The sequence below is a fragment of the Loxodonta africana genome, chromosome 3 (assembly GCF_030014295.1).
Source record: "Loxodonta africana isolate mLoxAfr1 chromosome 3, mLoxAfr1.hap2, whole genome shotgun sequence".
NCBI lineage: Eukaryota > Metazoa > Chordata > Mammalia > Proboscidea > Elephantidae > Loxodonta > Loxodonta africana.
In genome coordinates, this window is record NC_087344.1 from 71,683,370 (window position 1) to 71,706,970 (window position 23,601).

General features: G+C 49.7%; 1 protein-coding gene across 1 annotated transcript; it reads left to right on the forward strand.

The window, feature by feature from the left end:
* Positions 1-2,528: 2,528 nt before the first annotated feature.
* TFAP2E (transcription factor AP-2 epsilon) lies at positions 2,529-22,956 on the forward strand. The gene is made up of 7 exons (XM_064281700.1): positions 2,529-2,555; positions 2,892-3,374; positions 3,933-3,984; positions 17,157-17,379; positions 18,798-18,916; positions 19,497-19,638; positions 21,953-22,956. Exons 1-7 carry the CDS (start codon positions 2,529-2,531, stop codon positions 22,233-22,235), a joined length of 1,329 nt encoding a protein of 442 aa, XP_064137770.1. The 3' UTR covers positions 22,236-22,956.
* Positions 22,957-23,601: the final 645 nt, after the last annotated feature.

Sequence of the window (23,601 nt, forward strand, 5' to 3'; positions counted from 1 at the left end):
ATCTTGAGAGGGGATGAACTCACTCATGAAGAAGATAGGTTGGAAACAAAGACAGAAGCTTGAAACTCTGAGAATGAATAACTGACAAAAAATGTGGGTGAAAAAAAAAAAACGAGACAGAAAAGAAGACTGAGAAGTGGTCAGAGTAGAAGGAGGGGAACCAGGTAAGAAGATAGTATCTTAAGGTACAGGATAAGGAAACCCGAGGAAGCCACTGGACAAGCAGCCTGTCCTGTCATTCTGGCCTTTCCAAGCCTGCTGGAGAGAAGAGGGAGATCCCCTGAGCTGGGCATGGACAACATCATTACCATTGCTGCTTCTTGGACTTCTCCCAATGGGTCCACCAACTTGCTTGTTGTGCACAGATATATATACAGCTGACCTTGAGCCTTACTTCTGATGTCCTGTGGCTGAAGTTGAGGGTGGAGGGAACAGAGGTGTTGCCACAGACTCACGCACCCACATAAAAACATACCCTTGACCTCTGGGCAGGGAGGCTGCAGAGTTGCCTCAATTTTGTTTTATCCACGAGCTGGTGGTTCCAGCTTCTTTCTGAAAGTTCTTAGTGATGAATCCTTTGTTGCCAGCCTCCTCCTTTCCCGACAGCTCCTCAGGCTGAGATGACCCAGGCCCGAGCTCTGCATCCACTATGTGCCTTCTGTAATATACCTTCAAATCTCCTTCTATTTATCTCAATATTTTCACCTTCACTTTCTCATCTTTCACTTAACTAGAAAGTGACCTAAGAAAATGTCTAGTTCTCTCAGCCCTTCTTTTTGTTGAAGCTGCAGAAACTGAGGTTTAAGAGGAAAAGACTTGCTCAGGATCACACAGTCAGGACTAAATTCTAGTACAGGAAATACAGAACAATTGTTCAAGCAGAGAGAAGGGAGAGAGCCAGACTACTTCAGTTCTGCCACTTAACTAGTTGTTTGACCTTGGGAAAGTCACTTAACCTCTCTGTGCTTCATTGTTTCCATATCTGAAAGTGGCATAGTGGTTAGCAAAAAGGTCAGCAGTTCAGATCCACCAGGTGCTTCTTGGAAACTCTATGGGGCAGTTCTACTCTGACCTGTAGGGTCATTATGAGTAGGAATCGACTTGATGCCAATGGGTTTGTTTGTTTGTTTTTAAGGCACTATCTCTCATAGAACGGCTGTGATGGTGAAACGACTCAGTATTCATAAAGTACTTAGCACAGAGTCTGGAAGACTCTGTAATAAACGTTTTTTTGTGATGACTTCTACAATGCTCTGGTCCCAGTATCTTCTTGCTTTTTAATATCTTCTTTCTGCTTTCTTAATTTCCAGCCTCCTTAGCATTCCTCTCATTTCCCTTTTTTCAATCCTTGTTCCTGCTTCTCAGGAGAGGTGTGTTGAATGTTGGGAAAAAGAAAGAGGGAGTGACTGCAGAGACCAGGGCTGCTTAAGAGTCCAGCGGTGCAGCTGTGGGAACACAGAAACACACAGCCTGTGCATGTTAGCATAACAATCGCACCCTATCCACATGGGTCAGTGACACACATTCAGCTATCTCCAGGTGTCACAGGCCCTGGGTGTCAATCCTTCTAGGCACCCATGGTTTCAGGAACATCTTGACCCCTTCTCAGGTGCAACTTCTGTCCCAGCCCCAGGATACTATGGTCAGTTTGTGTCTCCAACTTCCTAAGGCCCTGGCTTGGCATTGAAGTTACCAATCCCCGTCAGCCTGAGCCAAGTGGACACTTTCAGAGGGGCTTTTTTTCGAAGAGATTGTGACAACCCCCCCCCCCCACGCATACACACACATGCACTTGGGTGAATGGACTTGAGTCTGCAGCTCACAAACTTCCACATCCACAACCACCCATTTCCTCCACAGTCCGGGAGGTAGTTAGGGTAAGAGGCATCCATTGCACAGATGAGGAAGTCGAGGCCCAAGAAGAGTAGTGGCTTGCTCAAAGGCAGGATGTGATAGAGCTTAGACACAAACCTAGGGCTCCTGTATTTCTTCCTCGAATCCGTTTCTGTTTCACCGCAGCTGCAAGCTGCCAGCCCAGAAGGTTACTCGGACTTAGCCGAGGGTTGGATTCACACCCTCACCCCACACCACACGGGTCCCTGCAAAGCCACGCCTCCCCTTTGGCGGCCGCTGGGGAAAAGGGAGAAAGCGGTCACAGCGTGTCTCTTTAATGCGCGCCCCCGGAGGCCCGGCGCGCCCCCGCCGCTATAATTGGAGTGCATGGAGCAGGCCGTTCTCAGAGAGAGAAGGGCGAGCGTTGGGCACCGGTTGACCGACTTTTCCAAGTACGATCCGTGCCCGTCTGGCTCGGGGACTACAAGTCTGGACCAGGTCCCGACTCCATGGACCCGCCCCGGGGCGCCCACAGCTGAGGACCCGACGCCCACGGGGCTCCAGGCTGGAGTGCACACGGCCGCGGTGCTGTGACCCCCGGGACTCTACAGGCTCCCTGCCCTTCTTTACGCTGCGCTCGCCGTCGGGCGAGGGCTCTACCGCCGCCACGCCTCGCGCCCCGAACTACCCGACCCATGCTGGTGCACGCTTATTCCGCCATGGTGAGTAGTCTCGGGTTTTCGGGCATGGGGGCGTACTGGTTCGAGGGATCGGGGAGCCTGAGGGCTGGACCTCCCGTACCTCCGGCCCCCGCGCCAACGAAATCTTGCAGGGAGGGGGCCAAAGGGACTCCTCCAGCTGAGAACGCAGCATGAAAGAGACCGCTGCCTCGAACCTGAGGCTCCCGCACCCGCGGGTCACTCAGAAGTGGACCTCGGGCCCCGGGAAGGAGGTGGGACGGCAACTGGAAGGGTCAGAGTTGGAGTTAGTTAGAAGGGTCCTTTCCGGCTGGGGTCAGCTTCCTGTGGGTCACCTAATTCGCCCCTTTCCTTCCCCAGGAGCGCCCCGACGGGCTGGGTGCAGCGGCTGGCGGAGCCCGCCTGTCGTCTTTACCCCAGGCAGCCTATGGGCCGGCGCCGCCGCTCTGCCACACGCCGGCTGCCGCCGCTGCCGCCGACTTTCAGCCGCCCTACTTCCCGCCGCCCTACCCGCAGCCGCCGCTGCCCTACGGCCAGGCCCCGGATGCCGCCGCCGCCTTTCCCCACCTGGCCGGGGACCCGTATGGCGGCCTGGCGCCCCTGGCGCAGTCGCAGCCTCCACAGGCCGCTTGGGCCGCTCCCCGCGCTGCCGCCCGCGCCCACGACGAACCGCCCGGCCTGCTGGCGCCGCCCCCCCGCGCCCTGGGCCTGGACCTGCGCCGCGACTACACCGCCACTGTGCCCCGGCTCCTGCACGGCCTGGCCGACGGCGCGCATGGCCTGGCCGATGCGCCCCTTGGCCTCCCCGGGCTGGCAGCGCCGCCCAACCTGGAAGACCTGCAGGTGAGGCCCGAGGGGTCCGAGATGGGTCAGGACGGGCCGCGGAGGCCAGTAGACTTGGGACTGGCTGGAGGCCTAGAATGACGAATGCAGGAACCCGGCTTCTCCCCCAGTCCGCCAGTTGTTACTCGTGACTCCGCGTATGCGTCCCACGTCTTTGGTTAGACGCGGCCTGGCTTTTAGGTGGTGTTTGGTGCCTGGCTTGTGGCCACTCTTGGCGGAGTAAATGGGCGGATGTCAGACTACTTCTTCCCCTCCCCACGGGGTCGCTGAGCCCCGTAGGACATCTATGCCCAGTCCCAGTCTGTTGGGGCAGCCTGCGGCTGGGGCGAAAACAGGCAGAGTAGTTGCCTAAGGTTGCAAGGCTCCGTGAGGTACCCAAGACTCCAGCTAGTTTACAGATGGTGCTACCTCGGCGATTCCAGGTCCCGCCCGTCGCTGCCTCAGGCGACAGGGGTACGCGTTGGGCGGAGCAGACAGAGACCAGGGGCAACTGGGGCTTGGGAAGCGGCTGGAAACGGGGTCCAGACTCGACCTCACGACTGCCCTCTCTCTTTTCAGGCCATGGATGAGCCGGGAATGAGCCTCCTGGACCAGTCTGTGATAAAGAAAGGTAAGGATTGGCATGCGTCTGCCAGAGCCGAGCAGGACGAGATGGTAACAGGCCTTGGGCGCACAGACCCGTTTTCTTCTCAGCGACCCGTGCCTCAGTGCCCCGGGCATTCCTCCCGGCCCAAGACCGGGACAGCGGCGGAGGCGGCGGGCCTAGTCTGAGCTTGAGCAGCCGCGCGGACTTGTGGAGTCGGCCCCCGAGCCTGCGTCCTGAGCGGAGCCGGAGCCTGCGGGCTCACTCGGCTGCCCCAGCCCGCTGTGCGCCACGAGGGTCCGGCCTTTCCCCGCCGAGAGGAGGGCGCTCTTGTGGATCTGGGGTCAATTTGCAGAAGGAGTTAAGCCACTTCCCTGTTTCCTAAGAGGTGGTAATGGGAGTGCTGTTCACACGGATTTCGGTAAATGATTTTCACTGTACAGAGCCTTGCCATTTCGGAGCTTGGTGAGCGCTTCTGTCCCTTTCTTCCCAGCAGGGCCTTGAGAGAAATCTCACGTTTTCCTGGGGAATTTCCTCTCCAAGCAGGAGCCTCCAGGCTGCATTTAGTATTAGGGGAGTATTTATTTTTGTGTTAATATTGTATTAGGTTGTGTACTCACTCACGGGTCAGGGCCTGCCTGCTGCTGAGGGTCATGGTCTATGAGTTCAGTGCCCTGTATGTGTCAGCTTTCCTAGGGGTCTCTGTATTTCTGGGCATGTAAGTGTGTGTGGGGGTGTATTTGTGATGTGTGTCTGGTATGTTGGTGTACATTTCCATGTGCTCGTGGGTCTCTGTGTGCATGTTAGGGTCTCTGTTGTGTCCTGGAATTTGTTCTTTGATATCCCAGGATCTCTGAGCATGTGAGGGTCTCTCCCTGTGTATTTGTGGGGGTGCTTGTGTGTTTCATTGCACTACTAAAAGCCAGGAGTGTGAGGCCCACACACGTATGGATTTTTGGGGCCTGAGGACTGCATTCCAGCTGTGCCAAGGAAAGGTCAGAGAAAGGGAGAGAGAAATAAAGAGACACAGAGAGATTCAGAGGGGCCCAGCATTGGGTGGGCTCCTTAGATTTGGGGCATATGCCCAGGAGGAATTCGAAGGCTTGGAGGAGGAGCGGGGTGGAGCCCTGGGATTTGGCTTGAGTTGTTTTTCAAAGTAGTGAATTCAAGCCAGGACTCTGGTTGCCCTCCACATGCTCTCAGGGGAGGCTTGGGGTGGGGCTGGGGGTTGTTAGGAGCTGAGGGATGGAGGAACGGGTGTCAAACCTTCTGGAGCTGGTAGGGGGTGAGAGGAGGAAAAGGAAGGGGTATACTACCAGGAGCTGGAGCTGGGTTATCAAACACTGTGAGTTGTCTGGACAGCCTTGAGTGTATGAAGGGAAGACAAAGGGGACAGCCTTCCTGGAGCCTGGGGGAGAGCTCAGGGAATTAGGGCTGGGTCACCTGGAACTGTGGGTGTGGGGAGGACGCTGGAGACCCTGCTGCCTGGAGGCTGCCTGGAATCAGAGCTGAGGTTTGCCCAGGACTCAGCTCATTGCTGGTGGGCACTGCGTTGGCTTAATGGATGGCGCCTTTTATGAACTCCATGGAAGGGAGAACTCAGTCTGTAATCAACAGAAGCCTGCCGCTGGGCAACATCCACCCAGAGATACTTCCATGGTCATAGGCCCCAGCTCCTGACTCCTGCACTGGCTTGAGGGGGTGGAGGGCGAGGATCACTGATATCCCAGAGGAGCCCAAGACCCTGTATTTGGGGAAGAGCCTTGGGGGCCTCTGCCCTGAGGAAGTGTGGAAGGTTCAGCCGGCTCTGAACACATTGACCCCTTCCCCCTCCCCTGGGCCAGAGCCTGGAAGAGGGACTGGATTGCCCCGCAGTTTGAAAGTTGGTTTCTTTCAAAGGATATCAGTTTCCATAAATTCCAGATCCTTGGCATGAGCCAGGATCCCCAAAGGCGGTCCTCAAGAACACTAGCGCGACCTGAACTGTCCCAGGCGCTGAGCGCTAGCTACCTGTGGCTAGCGCGGCACCGGGCGTCCTGGACGCGGGCGCGCATACCGGCCCGACCGTCCGTAGACGTGAGCTAGGGACGCCTCATCCCGGAGAACGAGTCATAGCCTCGAGCGCTGCAGCAAAGGGGGAAGGGATGAGAGGCAGGGGCTCCTGGCGGAAGGGAGCGCTTGAATTCCCTGCCCCGTTCCTGAGCCAGGAGTTTGGCTTCGTGTTTGGGGAGGAGAGAGTCAGCGCCGACGTTTTTTGGCTTCGTAAACGCCGAGGCAGGGCTGGCGTCCTGTGGTCCCAACCTTGACGGTGGGTGCGCGGGCAGGGGCCTAGTGGAGCCGCGGCTGCAGAGCAGATGGCCCAGCTGGATTCCTTCGTTCCTGCTCTCTGGAGTCTCGACGCCCCGCGCACCAGGCAGATTTCGGCTCGTCCACTTCTCTATCACTTCGGGACTCCGTCCTCGCCGCCAGCCCCAGGCCTCCCTCGGGGACGTGTGTTAGCGCCCTTCTTTCCCCTCAGGCCCTTCCGATGGCATCAGGAGCCCGCGTTGTGTCCCTGAGACCCCCAGCGTCCCCTGGCCACATGGGGGACTATGCCCCCATCATAAGTCCTGGAATTATAGAACGTTAATCTTGGCCAGCTGCAGCCTGTTCCACCAGTTTCTCCCCGCCTTGGCAGGAGCGGGGCTGCTTCACTGGCGATTGGGGTCCTGGATGAGAAACGGAGGCAGCTCAGGCCACAACCCATAGAGCTGGCTCTGGTCTTCCAGAAGTGGTCTTCCTGCCTCAGGGAGATACCGGGCCTGGACTTGGCCTATACTGGAGTGGGGTGGGGGCTGGGGTGGCAGGCATCCTGGAAGCTTTGAGACCCAGACCTTCCTTAGTTGTAAAAATTTTTGCTGACTTTGAGCACTTGTCCCAGAGGGGAGGTGAGGTCTCAGCCTCTGCCCCATTTTGGTGTGGATCTGGGAATGTTGGATGGGGCCAAGGCTGACCCGAGGTGAAATGGGGTGCCTTGAACTTGCATTTTTTAAACAGATTTATTGTGGCAAATTTACATATCCAAATTCCCCTATTGTAAGAGTACAATTCAACGATTTAAAAAATATTATTGTTTATTTTTAGTGAGAATTGGCATAGCAGATCATATACCCAATCAGCAATTTGTACGTGTATAGTTAAATGACATTGGTTACATCCTCATGTTGTGTCACCATTCTCAATATTTCTCCCCATATTATTTCACCACCATCGACTTAGACTCACTACCCCATAAACTGCTCATCTATGTTTTAGAGTTACTATTGTCAGTTAGATCTCATATGGATAATTCTTTAAAAGAGTCCAGTGCTCAAGGTAAACAGTCTTTACTAATTCAGCTGAACTGTTGCAATTCAGTGATTTTTAGTAAATTCATAGAATTGTGTAGCCGTCACCACAATCTGTTTTCCATCACTCCCAAAAGTTCTCTCCTTCTGGTTTGTAGTTAATCCCCATTCCCACCCCAAGTCCTAGGCAGCCACTGATCCGCTTGATGTCTATAAATTTGCATATTCTGGATGTTTCAAATAAATGGAATCATAAAATATGTAGTTTTTTTGCATCTAGCTTCTCAGCATAATGTTTTTGAGGTTCATCCATGTTGTAGCATATATCAGTAGTTATTTTTATTGTATGAATGTAATACGTTTTGTTTATCCGTTCATCACTTGGTGGATACTTGGGTTATTTCCACTTTTTGGCTATAAAGAATAATTGTTGTTAGGTGCCATCAAATCGGTACTGGACACTGCCCAGTCCTGTGCCGTCCTCACAATCATTGCTATGTTTGAGCCCATTGTTGTAGCCACTGTGTGAATCCATCTCATTGAAGGTCTTCCTCTTTTTCACTCACTCTCCCTTTACCACGCGTGATGTCCTTTTCCAGGGATTGGTCCCTCCCGATAACATGTTCAAAGTACCTGAGAGAAAGTCTCACCATCCTCGCTTCTAAGGAGCATTCTGGCTGTACTTTTTCCAAGACAGATTTATTTGTTCTTCTGGCAGTCCATGGTATATTCAATATTCTTTGCCAACACCATAATTCAGAAGGGTTAATTCTTCTTCAGTCTTGCTTATTCATTGTCCATAATGAATAATGCTGCTATCTTAGTTATCTAGTGCTGCGATAATAGAAATACCCCAAGTGGATGGCTTTAACAAAGAGAAATTTATTCTCTCACAGTCTAGCAGGCTACAAGTCCAAATTCAGGGCATCAGTCCCAGGGAAAGGCTTTCTCTCTCTTTCGGCTCTGGAGGAAGGAAGGTCCTTGTCATCAATCTTCCCCTGGTCTAGGAGCTTCTCTGTGAAGGAACCCCAGGTCCAAAGGATGCGCTCTGCTCCTGGCGCTTTTTTCTTGGTGGTATGACGTCCCCCATTCTCTGCCTGCTTCCCTTTCCTTTCCTTTCATGCAGGCCACACCCCAGGGAAACTCTGTTTATGTTGGATCAGGGATGTGACCTGAGCAAGGGTGTTACATTCCATCCTAAACCTCTTTAACCACAGGCAGAGATTATGATTTATAACACATGGGAAAATCACGAAATGGAGAACAACCACATAATACTGGGAATCATGGCCTAACCAAGTTGACACATATTTTTGGGGAACACAATTCAATCCATGACAGCTGCTATGAATATTCATGTACATATCTTTGTATGGACATATGTTTTCATTGCTCTTGGGTAAATTCCTAGGAGTGGAATTGCTAGGTTGCATAGTAAGTTTGTGTTTTATTTTTTAAGAAACTGCCAAACTGCTTTCCAAAGTGGCTTTACTATTTTCCATTCCCACCGGCAATGTATAAGTGTTCCAGTTTTTCGACATTCTTGCCAATGCTTGGTGCCATCTTTTTTATTATAGCCATCTTAGTAGTGTCTCATTATAGTTTTAATGTTCATTTTTCTAATGACTAATGATGTTGAGAGCCTTTTCATGTACTTATTAGTCATTCACATATCATTTTTAGTGAAATGTCTATTCAAATATTTTGCCCGTTTTCTAATTAGACTGTTTATCTTATTACTGAGTTGTGAGAGTTCTTTTTTTTTTTTTTTTAAGAGTTCTTTATATTCTGGATATGCGTTATTTATCAGATATATGATTTGCAAATATTTTCAAATGTGGTTTCTCTTTTTGTTTTCTTGTTTTTTTTGAAGTACAAAAGTTTAATTTTAATGAAGCCCAATTTCATTTTTTTCTTTTATGGATCATGCTTTTGGTGTTGTATCTAGGAACTCTTTGCCCAACCCAAGGTCATGATGATTTTGTTTTCTCTAGAAGGAATTGCAATTTTGACAAACTTTCTGGAATAGTCTGTTGCACATTCCTCAGATTCAGCGATCGGACCATGTCTGCTGTCTATGGATAGAGCATTACGTGGACTTATGTATGTGAGAGTCTTGTTTCACAGGATGAATAACTGGGAGCTCTTGCTTACACTTCTATAGGAGTGTATGTATGTGAACGGCTTCTGCGTGTGTGACCAGAAGGACACTCATGAGTAGACCAGCCCCAGCTTGAAGCGTCTTTGTGGTAGGGCCTCTTGGTGGGTATGGGAGACAAACGCTAGTGCCTCTGCTTTGCAATCTGTGCTAGCTTAATGCCTGCCTCTAAGACCCTCCCTTCCCTGGTCCATGTGCTTCACAAACCTTGGACTCCATTCCTCTTTCCATTTTTGAGGGAAGAGGTTCTGAGGAAAAGGGAAGAGGCAGGGTGAGCAGTGCGGTCTGTTGTTTGTATATACAAACGCATATCCACATGTCATTCACCTACACTTATAGCTGCACTTATGCTTGCATAAGGGGGCAGTGATGATTCAATGGTAGAATTCTCTCCCTCCATGTGGAAGACCCGGGTTCAATTCCTGGCCAATGCACCTCATGTACAGCCACCACCTGTCTGCCAGTGGAAGTTTGTGTGTTGTTGCTATGATGCTGTATAGGTTTCAGCAGAGCTTCCAGACTAAGACAAACTAGGAAGAAAGGCCTGGCAATCTACGTCTGAAAATCAGCCAGTGAAAACCCCATGGATCACAATGGTCCAATCTGTGACTCAGCGTTTTGTTCTACTGTGCATGGGATCGCCACGAGTTGGGGGCCAACTCAAAGGCAGCTCACAGCAATGCTTGCGTAAATTCAGCACACACCCTATGTTTACATATATCAACAGGAGCAAAGCACTTGCGGATATCCATATGCGTGCTACCACATTCCTATATAACACTCAAGGAGAGCAGAGACTGTCCCTGTATGTAGCTGGTGTTCAGCACGTGTTGAATGAGTACACGTGTACAATCTCACCCCCATTGCTGTATCTATGACAAGGGCATGCAGTTTTTGTGTAAACTCACTTTCATGACACACATGTGCTTACGTACATTCCTGTTTGCACATGCATAAACAGCCTCACACAGCTTTGGTCTCTCTCCGCTATCACAGGGCCTGGCCTCAGGGGACCCCTAGTTTTAATAGAAGTTGGATGGAGGAGGCTGCTGGTGGAGAGAAATCTCTGTTCCTCTGACCGCTCTCTCTAGCTAGTGGCAATGGGAGAGAGGACATTCACTTTGCCCTTCTTTTATTTTTAATTTGTCAATTTGTAGTATTTTTTAAGTCAAATTTATTGAAGTATAATTTACATGTAGTACAATTTGCCTTTTATAGATGTACAGGTTAATGAATTTTGATAAATGTATACAGAGAGTTATATAACCAGCAAAATAATCATGATATGGAATAGTTCCATCACCCTCAAAAAGTCCCCTTAAGGCAGAGGGACACCTGGGTGAAGAGGGAACCTGGGGATAGACACTCACGCAGAGACCTGGGAGATGCTGCCAGGTGGGACATGGGGCGAGATGACTCCTAGGGTACGTCTAATGTTGGTGTGTCCGTTGAGTCAGGACATCTTTGTTCCTCACTCTGGGGCAGGGCCATGATTAGCGTGAGGCAAGTGAGGCAGGGTCATACAAGTGCAGGTTTGGATTCTGTCTTCATTTAAAGTTTTGATGTTTTATTCATTGTGGAGTTTTTATATTAATTTTGATTTTTTTAAACATTACATTAAAATGCTCTTTATCTTGATGACTGAGTTTATTGGTGCCTCCCTAAATTTTGTACCTTAGGTGAGTGTCTCACTTGCCTTACCCTAGTTCTGACCCTGCTTTGGGAACAGGAAACTTGCCTGGGGCAACGGGGGGCAGGAGGGGTGGGGGCATAAGGGGCGGGGAGAGAGAAGGTAGTGCCATCCCCTCAACTGTCCACTTTTCCGTTCGCTGGCCTTTTGGCCCTTCTCTGGTGTCTAACTGGGGCCCAGGGAGGAAGAGCAGTTTCACTATCAGTTGCCAACAAACGAATGAGACTTCTTTCTCATTCCCTGAGTCTGGGACATCTGGGCGTGGGCCATCACCCTTTTCCCACTTCAGGTTCCAAGGGACCTTGCTTCACTCATTTATCCCATATTCACTGATGCTCACCTGTGCCAAGACCCTGCCCCCAAGGCACTCCTAGTTATGGGAAAGACAGATGTGGAAACAGACAATGAAGGTTCGGTGTGGCAAGGTCAGAGCTGGTCATAAGATTGGAGCTGGAGCAGAGGGTTCCAGATGGCTTTGCAGAGGGGAGCGTGCCTGACCTGAGGCTTGGGAAGCAGGGGGGCTCCTCAGTAAATGAGGCCCTTGAGACAGAACAGTGAGCGATTTTGTGGAGCTCAAAGAGCTCATAAGTGGTGGTCCCAGGTCCAGGTGGCCTGGGCTGGGTTTTTAAAAATTTTGAAACAGTTGTTGTTGAGTGCCCTCAATTCATTTTTCGCTTATAGCAACCCCATGAGACAGAGCAGAACTGCCCCATAGGATTTTCTAGGCTTTAATCTTTATGGAAGTGCCAGGAAGCACATAGCCAGGTCTTTCTCTGATGAAGTTACTGAGTAGGTTTGAACTGCCGGCCTTTTAGTTAACGGCTGAGCGCTTAACTGTGTGCCACCAGGGCTCCTTCAAGAATCCAGAGATTATACATAAAAACCCAGAATCCTGGCTTCTCCAGCCCTTCCTCCGTCTCACCCCCACCAAAAAAAGGGAAGTCCGAGGGAACTCTGACAATGTTGGGTCTGTGTTCCTGCCTGGCAATAACCAGCCTTTATGTAGGCTGCTCCCTTCTGCATTCTCCTGGTCCCCACTTCTCTCTTGCTTATGTTACCTGCTGGCCCCCTTTGTAGTCTAGAGCTGTGCTGTTGAGTACTGCGTTAGCCACTAGCCAGCCACATGGGGCTACTGAGCATTTGAAATGTGGCTAGTCTACATTGAGATGGAGTGTAAGTATAAAATTTACACTAGCTTTCAAAGAGTACCCCCCCAAAAAAGCAAATGTAAAATATTAGTAATTTTTAAAATACTAAAAACATGTTGAAATGATTATATTTTTGTTATATTATGGTAAATAAAAAATATTAAATTAACCCATTTCTTTTACTTCTTTTTTTTTTAAATAATTTTTATTGTGCTTTAAGTGAAAGTTTACAAATCAAGTCAGTCTCTCACCCAAAAACCCGTATACACTTTGCTACACACTCCCAATTACCCTCCCCCTAGTGAGACAGCCCACTCTCTCCCTCCACTATCTCTTTTTGTCAGCTTCTAACCCCCTCCACCCTCTCATCTCCTCTCCAGGCAGGAGATGCCAACATAGTCTCAAGTGTCCACCTGATCCAAGAAGCTCACTCCTCACCAGCATCCCTGTCCAGCCCATTGTCCAGTCCAATCCATGTCTGAAGAGTTGGCTTTGGGAATGGTTCCTGTCCTGGGCCAACAGAAGGTCTGGGGACCATGACCACCGGGGTCCTTCCAGTCTCAGTCAGACCATTAAGTCTGGTCTTATGAGAATTTGGGGTCTGCATCCCACTGCTCTCCTGCTCCCTCAGGGGTTCTCTGTTGTATTCCCTGTCAGGGCAGTCATTGGTTGTGGCCAGGCACCATCTAGCTCTTCTGGTCTCAGGATGATGTAGTCGCTGGTTCATGTGGCCCTTTCTGTCTCTTGGGCTCGTAATCACCTTGTGTCCTTGGTGTTCTTCATTCTCGTTTGATCCAGGTGGGTTGAGACCAATTGATGTATCTTAGATGGCTGCTTGCTAGCATTTAAGACCCCAGACGCCACTCTTCAAAGTGGGATGCAGAATGTTTTGTTAATAGATTTTATTATGCCAATTGACTTAGGTGTCCCCTGAAACCATGGTCCCGAGACCCCTGCCCCTGCTACGCTGGCCTTCGAAGCATTCAGTTTATTCAGGAAACTTCTTTGCTTTTGGTTTAGTCCAATTGTGCTGACCTCCCCTGTACTGTGTGCTGTCTTTCCCTTCACCTAAAGTAGTTCTTATCTATCTAATTAGTAAATTACCCCTCTCCCACCCTCCCTCCCTCCCCCATCTCGTAACCACAAAAGAATGTTTTCTTCTCAGTTTAAACTATTTCTCAAGTTCTTATAATAGTGGTCTTATACAATATTTGTCCTTTTGCGTCTGACTAATTTCACTCAGCATAATGCCTTCCAGGTTCCTCCATGTTATGAAATGTTTCACAGATTCCTCACTGTTCTTTATTGATGCGTAGTATTCCATTGTGTGAATATACCGTAATTTATATATCCATTCATCTATTGATGGGCACCTTGGTTGCTTCCATCTTTTTGCTATTGTAAACAGTGCTGCAATAAACATGGGTGTGCATATATCTGTTCGTTCTTTTACTTCTTTTAATGTGGCTGCTAGAAAATTTAAACTTATGTATGTGACTCACATTATATTTCTGTTGGATACTCTAGGGAAGTAAAGGACAAAAGGGGTCCAGGCAAGAGGAGTAGATAGGGGCTAGAGTGTGAAGGAGGGATTATAATGTGACAGTTAAGGATGTGAGTCACTGTTCAGAGTTCAAGACCCATTTCTGCTCCTTACTTGCTTTGCCACCTTGGACAAGTTACTTAACCTCTCTGAATCTTCAGTTTCTTTATTTTGAAATGAGGATATGGATGATGGCATCTACTCCACAGGATTGTTAATGTTGGTATATGTTTGGCACTCACTGAATAATAAAAACCAGTTGATGTCAAGTTGACTCCAAATCATGCTGACAGCGTAGAACTGTGCTCCATACAGTTTTCAGTCTATGGCACCATGTTGGCTGGAAGTCTCCATATGATTTTCAATGACTGATTTTTTTTTTTTTCAAGTACATTGCCAGGCCTTTTTTCCAAGATGCCTCTGGGTGGACTTGAACTGCCAACCTTTTGGTTAGCAGCCAAGCACGTTAACTGTTTGGACCACCCTGGGACATTATTCTGCCTAGTTATGGAACTTGTATTTGATTCTTAGGCAACTGGCCAGGCATTGATGAGTTTTAAGCTGGGGAGTGATGCATGTTTCAGAAAAATCACTCTGGAGAACAGCAGGGAAACCAAAGCAGGGACTGTGCAGAAAAGATGGTAAGGAATCTAGTGTCTGTGGGCATGCAGAGAAGTGGCCGCATTCAAGGTATCTTAAGAACTAAAAGCAGTGGGACACGGTGGTACGGTGATGAACGGGGTGTAGTGGGAGGGGGAGGCATGAAGGGCATTCCCTGGGATTTCTGGCTGGATGACCGGCTGGAGGGTGGGACTGCTTATTCAGAGACAGAATGAATGGAGGGGCTTCACCAGGCTAGAGTTCAGGTCAGCCTTGCTTACCTTTGTATGCCTGAGGCCTAGCACAGTGCCTGGCACATAGGTGCTTAGCAAAAATTTGCCAAATGGCTGGAATGCTGAGAGCACTGCCTTTGAAACCACAGCCCTGGGTTTGCTCCTGGTTCTCAATCTATGAGTTGTGTGATCTCAGACACACTATTTTACCTCCCTGGGCTTCAGTCTACTCATCCATAAAATAAGTGTTGCCCTCTCATGGGTTGTTTTGAGGATTCAGTGAGCTTATCGATATAAGCACATAGCACGTTGTTGTTGTATGCTGTTGAGTTGATTCCAACTCATAGTGACCCTACAGGGCAGAGTAAAACTGCCCCATAGGGTTTCCAAGGCTGTAATCTTTAAGGGATTAGATCACCAGGTCTTTTCTCCCAAGGAGCTGCTTGGTGGGTTCAAGTCTTTGATGTTTCAGGTAGCAGCCGAGCACTTAACCATTATGCCACCAGGACTCCTGAGCACATAGCGCGGTGACTAACAAATAGTAAGTGCTCAGGAATTGTTAGCCACAGACCCTCCGCTTGATCTCTCCACAAGGCTTTCTCTACCAAGGCTCTCCCTCCCTTGAAAGAAGAGAAGGCCAAAGGATTTCTCTGAGGGAGCAGTGCCCCAGTATTCTGCTTTCCCCCTGAGGCTAAGCAGGAAGATGGAGATTAGGAAGGACTTCCTTTTACAGCCAAGAGTATCTAGGTGGGTCCTAGAAAATTGGTTTCTCAGATTCCCTTCCGTGCCCTTCATAGGTAATTAAAGGGTATTTGGTGGGAGGGGAGGTGTAGGGTACATCTCTTTATTCTGATCTCTTTGAGCATCAGAGTGACTTGGCAGGAAGGAGGCCAGGGCTGGAGGCCTAGTGGGTCCATAACCTCCCTGTCCCCAGGACAGGTTAAAAGGCAAAGATGTCATTTTGAGGACTAAGGTGCACCTGCCCCAAACCGTGGGTCTTGGTCATCTAGTGCTGCTGTAACAGAAATACCGCAAGTGGGCGACTTTAACAAAGAGAAATTTATTTCCTCATAATAAAGTAGGCTGAAAGTCCAAATTCAAGGTACCAGCTCCAGGGAAAAGGCTTTCTCTCTCTGTCGGCTCTGGAGGGAAGGTCCTTGTGCTCAATCTTCCCCTGGCCTAGGAGCTTCTCAGGTAGAGGGACCCCAGGTCCAAAGAATGCGCTCTGCTCCAAGTGCTGTTTTTTTGGTGGTATGAGGTCCCCTTCTCTCTGTTCACTTCTTTCTTTTATATCTCAAGAGATCACCTCAAGCTACAATCCAGTCTTGTAGATTGAGTCCTGCTTCACTAACTCAACTGCTGCCCATACTCCCTCATTAACATCATAAAGTCAGGATTTACAACATATAGGAAAATCACACAATACTGGGAGGCATGGCCCAGCCTAGTTGAATTTTGGGGGGGATATAATTCAATCCATGACACCATGGTATTTTCAATCATCTCATATACATGCAAAACCTGGACAATGAATAAGGAAGACAAAAGAAAAATTGACGCCTTTGAATTATGGTGCTGGTGAAGAATATTAAATATACCATGAACTGCAGGAAGAATGAGCAAATCTGTCTTGGAACAAGTACAGGCAGAATGCTTCTTAGAAGCAAGGATGGCAAGACTTCATTTCGCTAACTTTGGGTATGTTATCGGGAGGGACCAATCCCTGGAGAAGGACATCATGCTTGGTAAAGTAGACGGTCAGTGAAAAAGAAGACCCTCAACAAGATGGATTGACACAGTAGCTGCAACAGTGGGCTCAAACATAACAATGATTATGAAAATGGTGCAGGACCAGGCAGTGTTTCATTCTGTTGTACACAGGGTCTCTATGAGTAGAAATTGACTTGACAGCACCTAACAACAGCAACCCCAGGATGTGGGAGTCTAGAGTCCATAGACCTCCTTGATCTGGGGTGGGGGGAGAAGTGGAGGTCATGAGTGGGAAGGGGTCATCTGGGGACTTGTGATTGCCCAGGCCTGGTGAGACCCTGCTACCATGACCCAGGAACCCCACCTCCCAACTCTGGTTCCATTTCCTCATTTCCAACTCCTTCTCTGATTGCACACGCTCAAACTCTAAGGACCTGCTGAAGCTGTTGGAGTTTTTACAGGGACTCATCCTGGCTGAGTGAAGGGGACATGGGTTTAAGAGCCAGACAGTTCTGCGTTCAAATTCCCACCACCCATTAGCTGAGTGAACTTAGGCAAGTCACTTTAACCTGTGCTTCAGATTCTTTCTTTGTAAAGCCGGGAGAATGGTACCTCCCTCTGAAGGCCATGGGACATTGCAATACAGCTGTGTGTACAATTTGTGGCTGGGTACCCAGCACCCAGCTGGCAGTTCACTGACGTGCTCATTCCCAGCTGGCTGGTGCTCATCTCCTGTGGCCCTGGCTCAGTGTCTTCTCTCTCTCTTTCTTGCTCTTGCTTCTGCCCTACAGTCCCCATCTCCTCCAAAGCCAGCAGCCTCTCAGCCCTCTCATTGGCCAAAGACAGCCTGGTTGGTGGCATCACGAACCCCAGTGAGGTCTTCTGCTCTGTGCCTGGCCGGCTCTCACTGCTCAGCTCAACATCCAAGTACAAGGTGACGGTGGGGGAGGTGCAGCGGCGACTCTCGCCTCCTGAGTGCCTCAACGCTTCCCTCCTGGGGGGCGTCCTCCGCAGGTAGGAAGGCCAGCCCACGACTCCCTGCACAGCACCCAGGCCAGAATCCCTCATCTTCTTGGGCCTTCTCAGGGGGCCAGGAAGGGGCGCAGCCTCACCCCAGGCTACAGTATCATCTCCGCCTCCTTGGGGAGGGCAGATGTGGGAACCCAAGATTCTGCATGCTCTGGGGGCAGGCCTAGTCCCCAGTAGCTCCCACAGGTCTGTGGATTTAAGGATGGTAGAGGGGGGAGCTGGAAGGAAGAGTCTGGGCACAGAGAAGGGATGGAAGACTCACCCACATTGGGAAGGATGGATAAGGCAACGTGGGAAAGACAGAGTACCATCTTCACCCTTTCCCCCTGGAAAAGGACCCCCAAGACCCAGGGCTCATTCCCTGTGGCAGCGTAGGCCTCTCTCGAATATGTATGTTGGGGTGCAGAGCATGGGAGTCCATGGTTAGTCTTCATAGTTGTGTGTGTCCTTGTACATGTCCTTGTACCTGTGTAGGGTATTTCTGCTTCAGGCTGTGAGTTTTGATATGTCTGAAGATGGTGTGTGTGTGTGTGTGTGTGTTATAGTATGTTTCCATTAGTGTGAGTTTCCTGTGTTACTTTTATTGGAGATGTGTTGGCTAGAATGTTTCCTACTGTGTGTGTGTGAAATTGTGTGTGCATCTGGAGCTACATATGTGTATGTATGTATACATGTCTTTACTTCTGTAGGGCTGCATCTGTACAGTTGTAGGGTTATCACCTTATCTCTGGTCTCCTTGAGCACCCTAGTGACTCTGTGAGTCTTTGAGTGTCTGCACATGTGTCCCTGGGATCCTATATGGGTGTGAACCTGTGTTTATGTCTGTGTCCTTATGTGTTCCTAGGTGTGTGGGTCTGTGTACTTGTCTGTGTGTCTCTGTGAATGTCTGTCTCTATTAGTGTGTATGTGTCTCTGTATGCTTGGCCCTCATTGTGTGTTTACCTGGCTGTGTGTGTCTATGTGTCCTCGGGTAGCTGGGTGTGTACCTATGTTTCTGCATGTGTCTCTCTGTCTGCATGTCCTTGTGCCTCTGCATAGGTCTGTCTGTCCCTAAGTAGCTGTGTATGGCCCAGCTGGTATGCTAAGGTAGGGAAAAAGAACCTGAAGGTGCTGGTCTACTGTGCCCCACCTGGGCTGACCCTGCTGTTGAGAAGATTGGGAAGAAACTAGGGGCTCCTGAAGCTGGGCCCTGGGTCCCTCCTCCCCCTCGGCTTGGCTATAAAACCAGTGAGGTTAGGAAGAAGTTAGGACCATGCTGAAAGAGACCCCACAACCCTCTCAGGCCCAGACCTAAGTCTCAGTAGGGGTTGGTGGGGCAGCAAGTTCCTGTTGGGATCTTTTAGCCTACATGTTTCTCTCTTGTCGTCATAGTTGTATGTCTGTCTCTCTCTCTGCATGTCAAGGGCCAAGTCCAAGAATGGAGGCCGGTGCCTGAGGGAACGGCTGGAGAAGATCGGGCTCAACCTGCCAGCAGGCCGGCGCAAGGCTGCCAATGTGACGCTGCTGACTTCACTGGTGGAGGGTGAGTGAGGCCTGAGAGTGGGCATTAGCGTGAGGGGTTGTGTGTTATCCTGTGTGTCTGTGTATGACTGTCTCTAATGCATGAAAAAAAAAATTGCATGAAAGTGTGTTTAATTGTGTGTGCGTATTCATGTGAATGGTGAGATATTTGTGCATGTAGTCAATATGTCATGTAAAATAAGGTATATGCACATGATGTGTGTGTATAATTGTGTGTGTGTATGGGGGGAGAAGTGGGCAGTGTCTGGATGTGATAAAGGGCTGAGGAGGATGAGAGCCCCATTCCCTGGTGGTTAGTGACTCTGGACTCTGGGCTTGGTGGTCTTGAGTTCTGGCTCTGGAATCCACTGTGGGCTGAAATGCTGCCCCCGGGCTCAGAGCCCATTCCTGATGGGCCCAAGGTGCGGGGCAGTAGAATTGGAGCTGGAGCTAGGCTGGGGAGGGAAATCAGAGGAAGGCATCTACCGAAGCAGAATGAAGCGGGGTGCCTCCTGGCTAGGGGGTTGGAGGTTCAAGGCTGTGCCCCTGGCTGTACACCTGGCAGCGGCGACAGCTCGTCTCTCTGCCCCCTTCACCTCCAGGAGAGGCCGTGCACCTGGCCCGAGACTTCGGCTATGTCTGTGAGACTGAGTTCCCAGCCAAGGCAGCTGCCGAGTACCTGTGCCGACAGCACGCTGACCCCGGGGAACTGCACAGCCGCAAAAACATGCTGCTGGCTGCCAAGTGAGTGAGGGCACTATGTGTGGGCACTGCTGGGTTCCAGGCACAAGCTGCCATGAGTGCCACACACGGGCACGTGTAGGTGCAATGCACAGACACAGACCCCATATATGGGCACAATGGGTACCATCATGAGCACACAATGTACATGTGGCACACGTGGGCACCATGTACAGGCACATGTGGCACCATACATGGGCACACCTGGGCTCCATGCTTAGGCTCATGAGGAGTAAGAAGTTGGCACAGGTGCATTCCACACAGGCAAACATGAGCACCACATGTGGACACACATGTAGACACAAATGAATACCACATATAGACATATCTGGGTTCTTTGCATCAGCACAAAAGGTATCACATACAGGCTTTATAAAGGTCCTGTGTGTGGGTACCACACTCACCTTCACTGTCCTCTGGCATCATCAGCCCCAGTCCCATGAGTCTGAGGTTCCATGGTCTTTCTCTCCCTGTCTAAATCTTGTCCATCAGCCCCTTTGCTCCGGTAACCTCCATCAGGGCCACCCACACCTACCCAGGCCCCCAGGTTGACCTTCCCTTGTCCTCACTTTACACCTGATCCCTCTGCAAATCCTATTATTGCCTCCCTCACCACCATACACATGCTGCCACCCCAACTCAGGTCTTTTCATCTCTTCCCTGGCTGGACCTTCGCCCCAGCACACACACCCTCCACTGCCCCGTGTTCAAGAATCTTCAATGGCTCCCGCTGCTACTGCATTGATTTTTCAACTAGGTTCTGTGCGGATACCTCAGGGCCTGTTTCACAGACTGGTATTCCAGTAAGATTTAGTGTTTTAGAAGGGGTTTCATTGCAAGAAAATAGGGAGGGAGAATGAGAGGAAGGGAGAGAGGGAAAAAGGAAGGAAGGAGTTTTGAAAACCACTAATCTATATGATAAAATACAAACTTCTCTGAGGGCTCCACAATCTGACCTGCACAGACCCCATGCCCTCCACCTGATCTACTCACTCTCTCCCGCCCTCACATCCTTGGGCTTTCTCTTCTGCTTAGAACACGGCTAATGCAATTCACATCACCCTTCAAGTTACAACTCTACCCTTCCTCTTTTGAGGCTTTCCTCAAGTGACCTAGGCAGAAGAGGAGTCACAGACTCCTGGGACCATCAAACAGAGACACTTTGAGCCTACTCATATTGTATCTGGGACAAATGTCTAGGGCAAGTTTTGCCTTATTCATTAGCCAGTTAACTCATCAAGCACTTTCTGGGTTCCAGCTCGTCTAAGGCGCTGACCAGGTTCCATGGTGATAAAACACACGTGATGTGTTCCGCATCCTCCTACCTGAGCCACACACAGGATGCACAAATAAATGACTAATGGACCCACAAACCAGAGCTGGATTCAGATCCTGCTCAGTCACCTCAGCAGGTCATCTAGCCTCTCTGAAACCCTTTACCTTATCTATGTGATGGGGATCTAGTTCTCAATATTCGCTGCTAGCTATTATTCCAGTTATCCAAAGCAGATTCTGGATTGTTCTCTACTAATTTCAAAGATAAAATTCTGTGAAGTATAGGGTGTTTGGGGTGGGTGTGGGTGGGAGTGGGGATCAAGGAAAACTTCCTGGAGCTTTGAGCTGGACTTTGAATGTGGACAGGACTTCAACAAGGAGAGGTCCCTGGGTGGTGCAAACGGTTTGCACTTGTCTATTAAGAGGTCCCTGGTGGTGCAACAGTTTAGTGTTTGGCTGCTAACCAAGAAGACTGGTGGTTTGAACCCACCCAGTGGCTCCTTGGGAGAAAAGACCTGGCGATCTCCTCCCATAAAGATGACAGCCTAGAATACCCTATGGGGCAGTTCTGCTCTGTCACATGGGGTCACTATTAATCCAAATCAACTTGATTGCACCTAACAACAGCAGCAACACTTATCGAAAGGTTGGCAGTTTGAACCTACCCAGCAGCACTGTGGAGAAAGGCCTGGCTATCTGCTTCCACAAAGATTTTTTCAAGAAAACTCCATGGAGCTCAGTTCTACTCTGTAACGTATAGGGTCGCCATGAGTCAGGATTGACTTGACGGCAATGGGTTAGGTTTTTTCCAACAGGGAGAGAGATTGTAGAGTATTAGCCTATGTTACTAGCTGTATGATATTGGGCAATACCTCTCTGAACCGTAGTTTCCTTTTTGGTAAAATGGGTATGATCATCATTTGCAGGCTGTTGGGAGGGTCAGCAATCATACATATAATGTATATAAAATGCCCAACACATGGTAGGTCCTTCTCTGGGCTGACCTTTGTCCTCTAACCTCTGATTCTCCTTCCCCGACCAGGCAGATCTGTAAGGAGTTTGCGGACTTGATGGCTCAGGACCGCTCACCACTGGGCAACAGCCGTCCAGCACTCATCCTGGAGCCCGGCGTGCAGAGTTGCCTGACACACTTTAGCCTCATCACGCATGGCTTTGGAGGGCCCGCCATCTGTGCTGCCCTCACTGCCTTCCAGAACTACTTGCTGGAGTCACTCAAGGGGCTGGACAAGATGTTTCTAAGCAGTGCGGGCAGTGGGCATGGTGACACCAAGGCTTCGGAAAAGGATGGCAAGCATCGGAAATAATCACTCCCCAAGGCCACCCTTAGGGGTTCCACAGGTCTGAAATGAGGCCTTAGCTCCTGGGGGTGGGCAGTGTTGGGGTTGAGGTCAGACCAGGAAGAGACCATATATCCAGAAACCCGAGTTAGGGATCTGGGTTGAAGTCAGGGGTGTAGCCTTTCTGTGGTGGTTTTTTTTTGTAAGTTAAGGGCCTGGGCATCAGCCTCACATGTGCTGTTTTCTGAGCTTTGATTGTTGAGAGGGTCTTGGGCAGGAAGTTGGCATGGAAGGGTCTGGCTCATTAGAATGCCTGGGCAGCAGTGGGCATTCTTAGAGGCCAAGGCCTGTTTTTTACTGATGGCAGGAGGGAAAGTGTTAACAAATCAGCGGTGCTATTGAGGGATTAACACCCCTCATTCCCAGATCTACTCCCCTAGAAAAGGGGTGCTGTTAGGAGGGCCCATATGCTCTTTGGACCCCTTCTATTCTGGGAAAGTGGGCAGGAGGAGTCTTCAAGGAACAAAGAACATAAAGCACAAATTGCAGAACTTGAATCCAGGCTGTGTTTCACAGCCCTGTTGCTGTCTGTCCTATTTATTTATATATGTGGTAATTAAATCTGGAAGTTTTAAAGTGTCCAGTGCAACTTATTTATCCCAATGAGTTGGGGACTTTTGTTTTACTGTTTTTTGCTCATGCCCCAAGACATCCAGTTGGACCAGGATGAAGAGGGTTTTTACTTGCAAAGGGCTTTGGGTGGGCTGGGAGGGAAGGAAGGTGTGCCAGGGACCCTGAGGTGGTCTCTGGGGTTTTGTACTTGCTCTTGTTTCTCTTGACCCTGCAGCTGATGTACCTCCCCAACTCTCAGATTGCTTTCTCATTCTCTTAATAAAACCTTTTCAGTGGATGTGAAGCTCTCCCTGTCCTTCTTCAGCTCAGGCCTGGATTTACCTCCTGAGGGCAAGGTCACTGGGGAGAGGCAGGACCTGGGAATTAGGAGAGCTGGGGGTGGGAAGGGGACTCTAAGGGAGAAACCCAGAAGAGAGTTGTGGACATCTCTGTGTGAGAGGGGGTGCAGATGTTTGTGGGTCTATTAGTCAGTGTGGCTGTTAGTTTAGTTCTGTGTATGTTAAGTGAATCCTGGTGGATCTGTATGTATATTAGTGATTGGATGGGTCTATGTGTGATTGTGTCAGTTTGGCTGTTATGTCTACATGTTAACATGAAGTGTGGTGTTGGTTCTGTATGTGTGTCAGTGTGAATGCTGGTGACTGTGTGTTGTGTACGTAACAGGCCAATGATAACTCAGTTCTCTTGTCTTCTTGAGGATTTCACTCTTCAGGTATCCTTTCTCTTTCCTGCATCATCAGCCTCTCCCTCTCTACTAAGT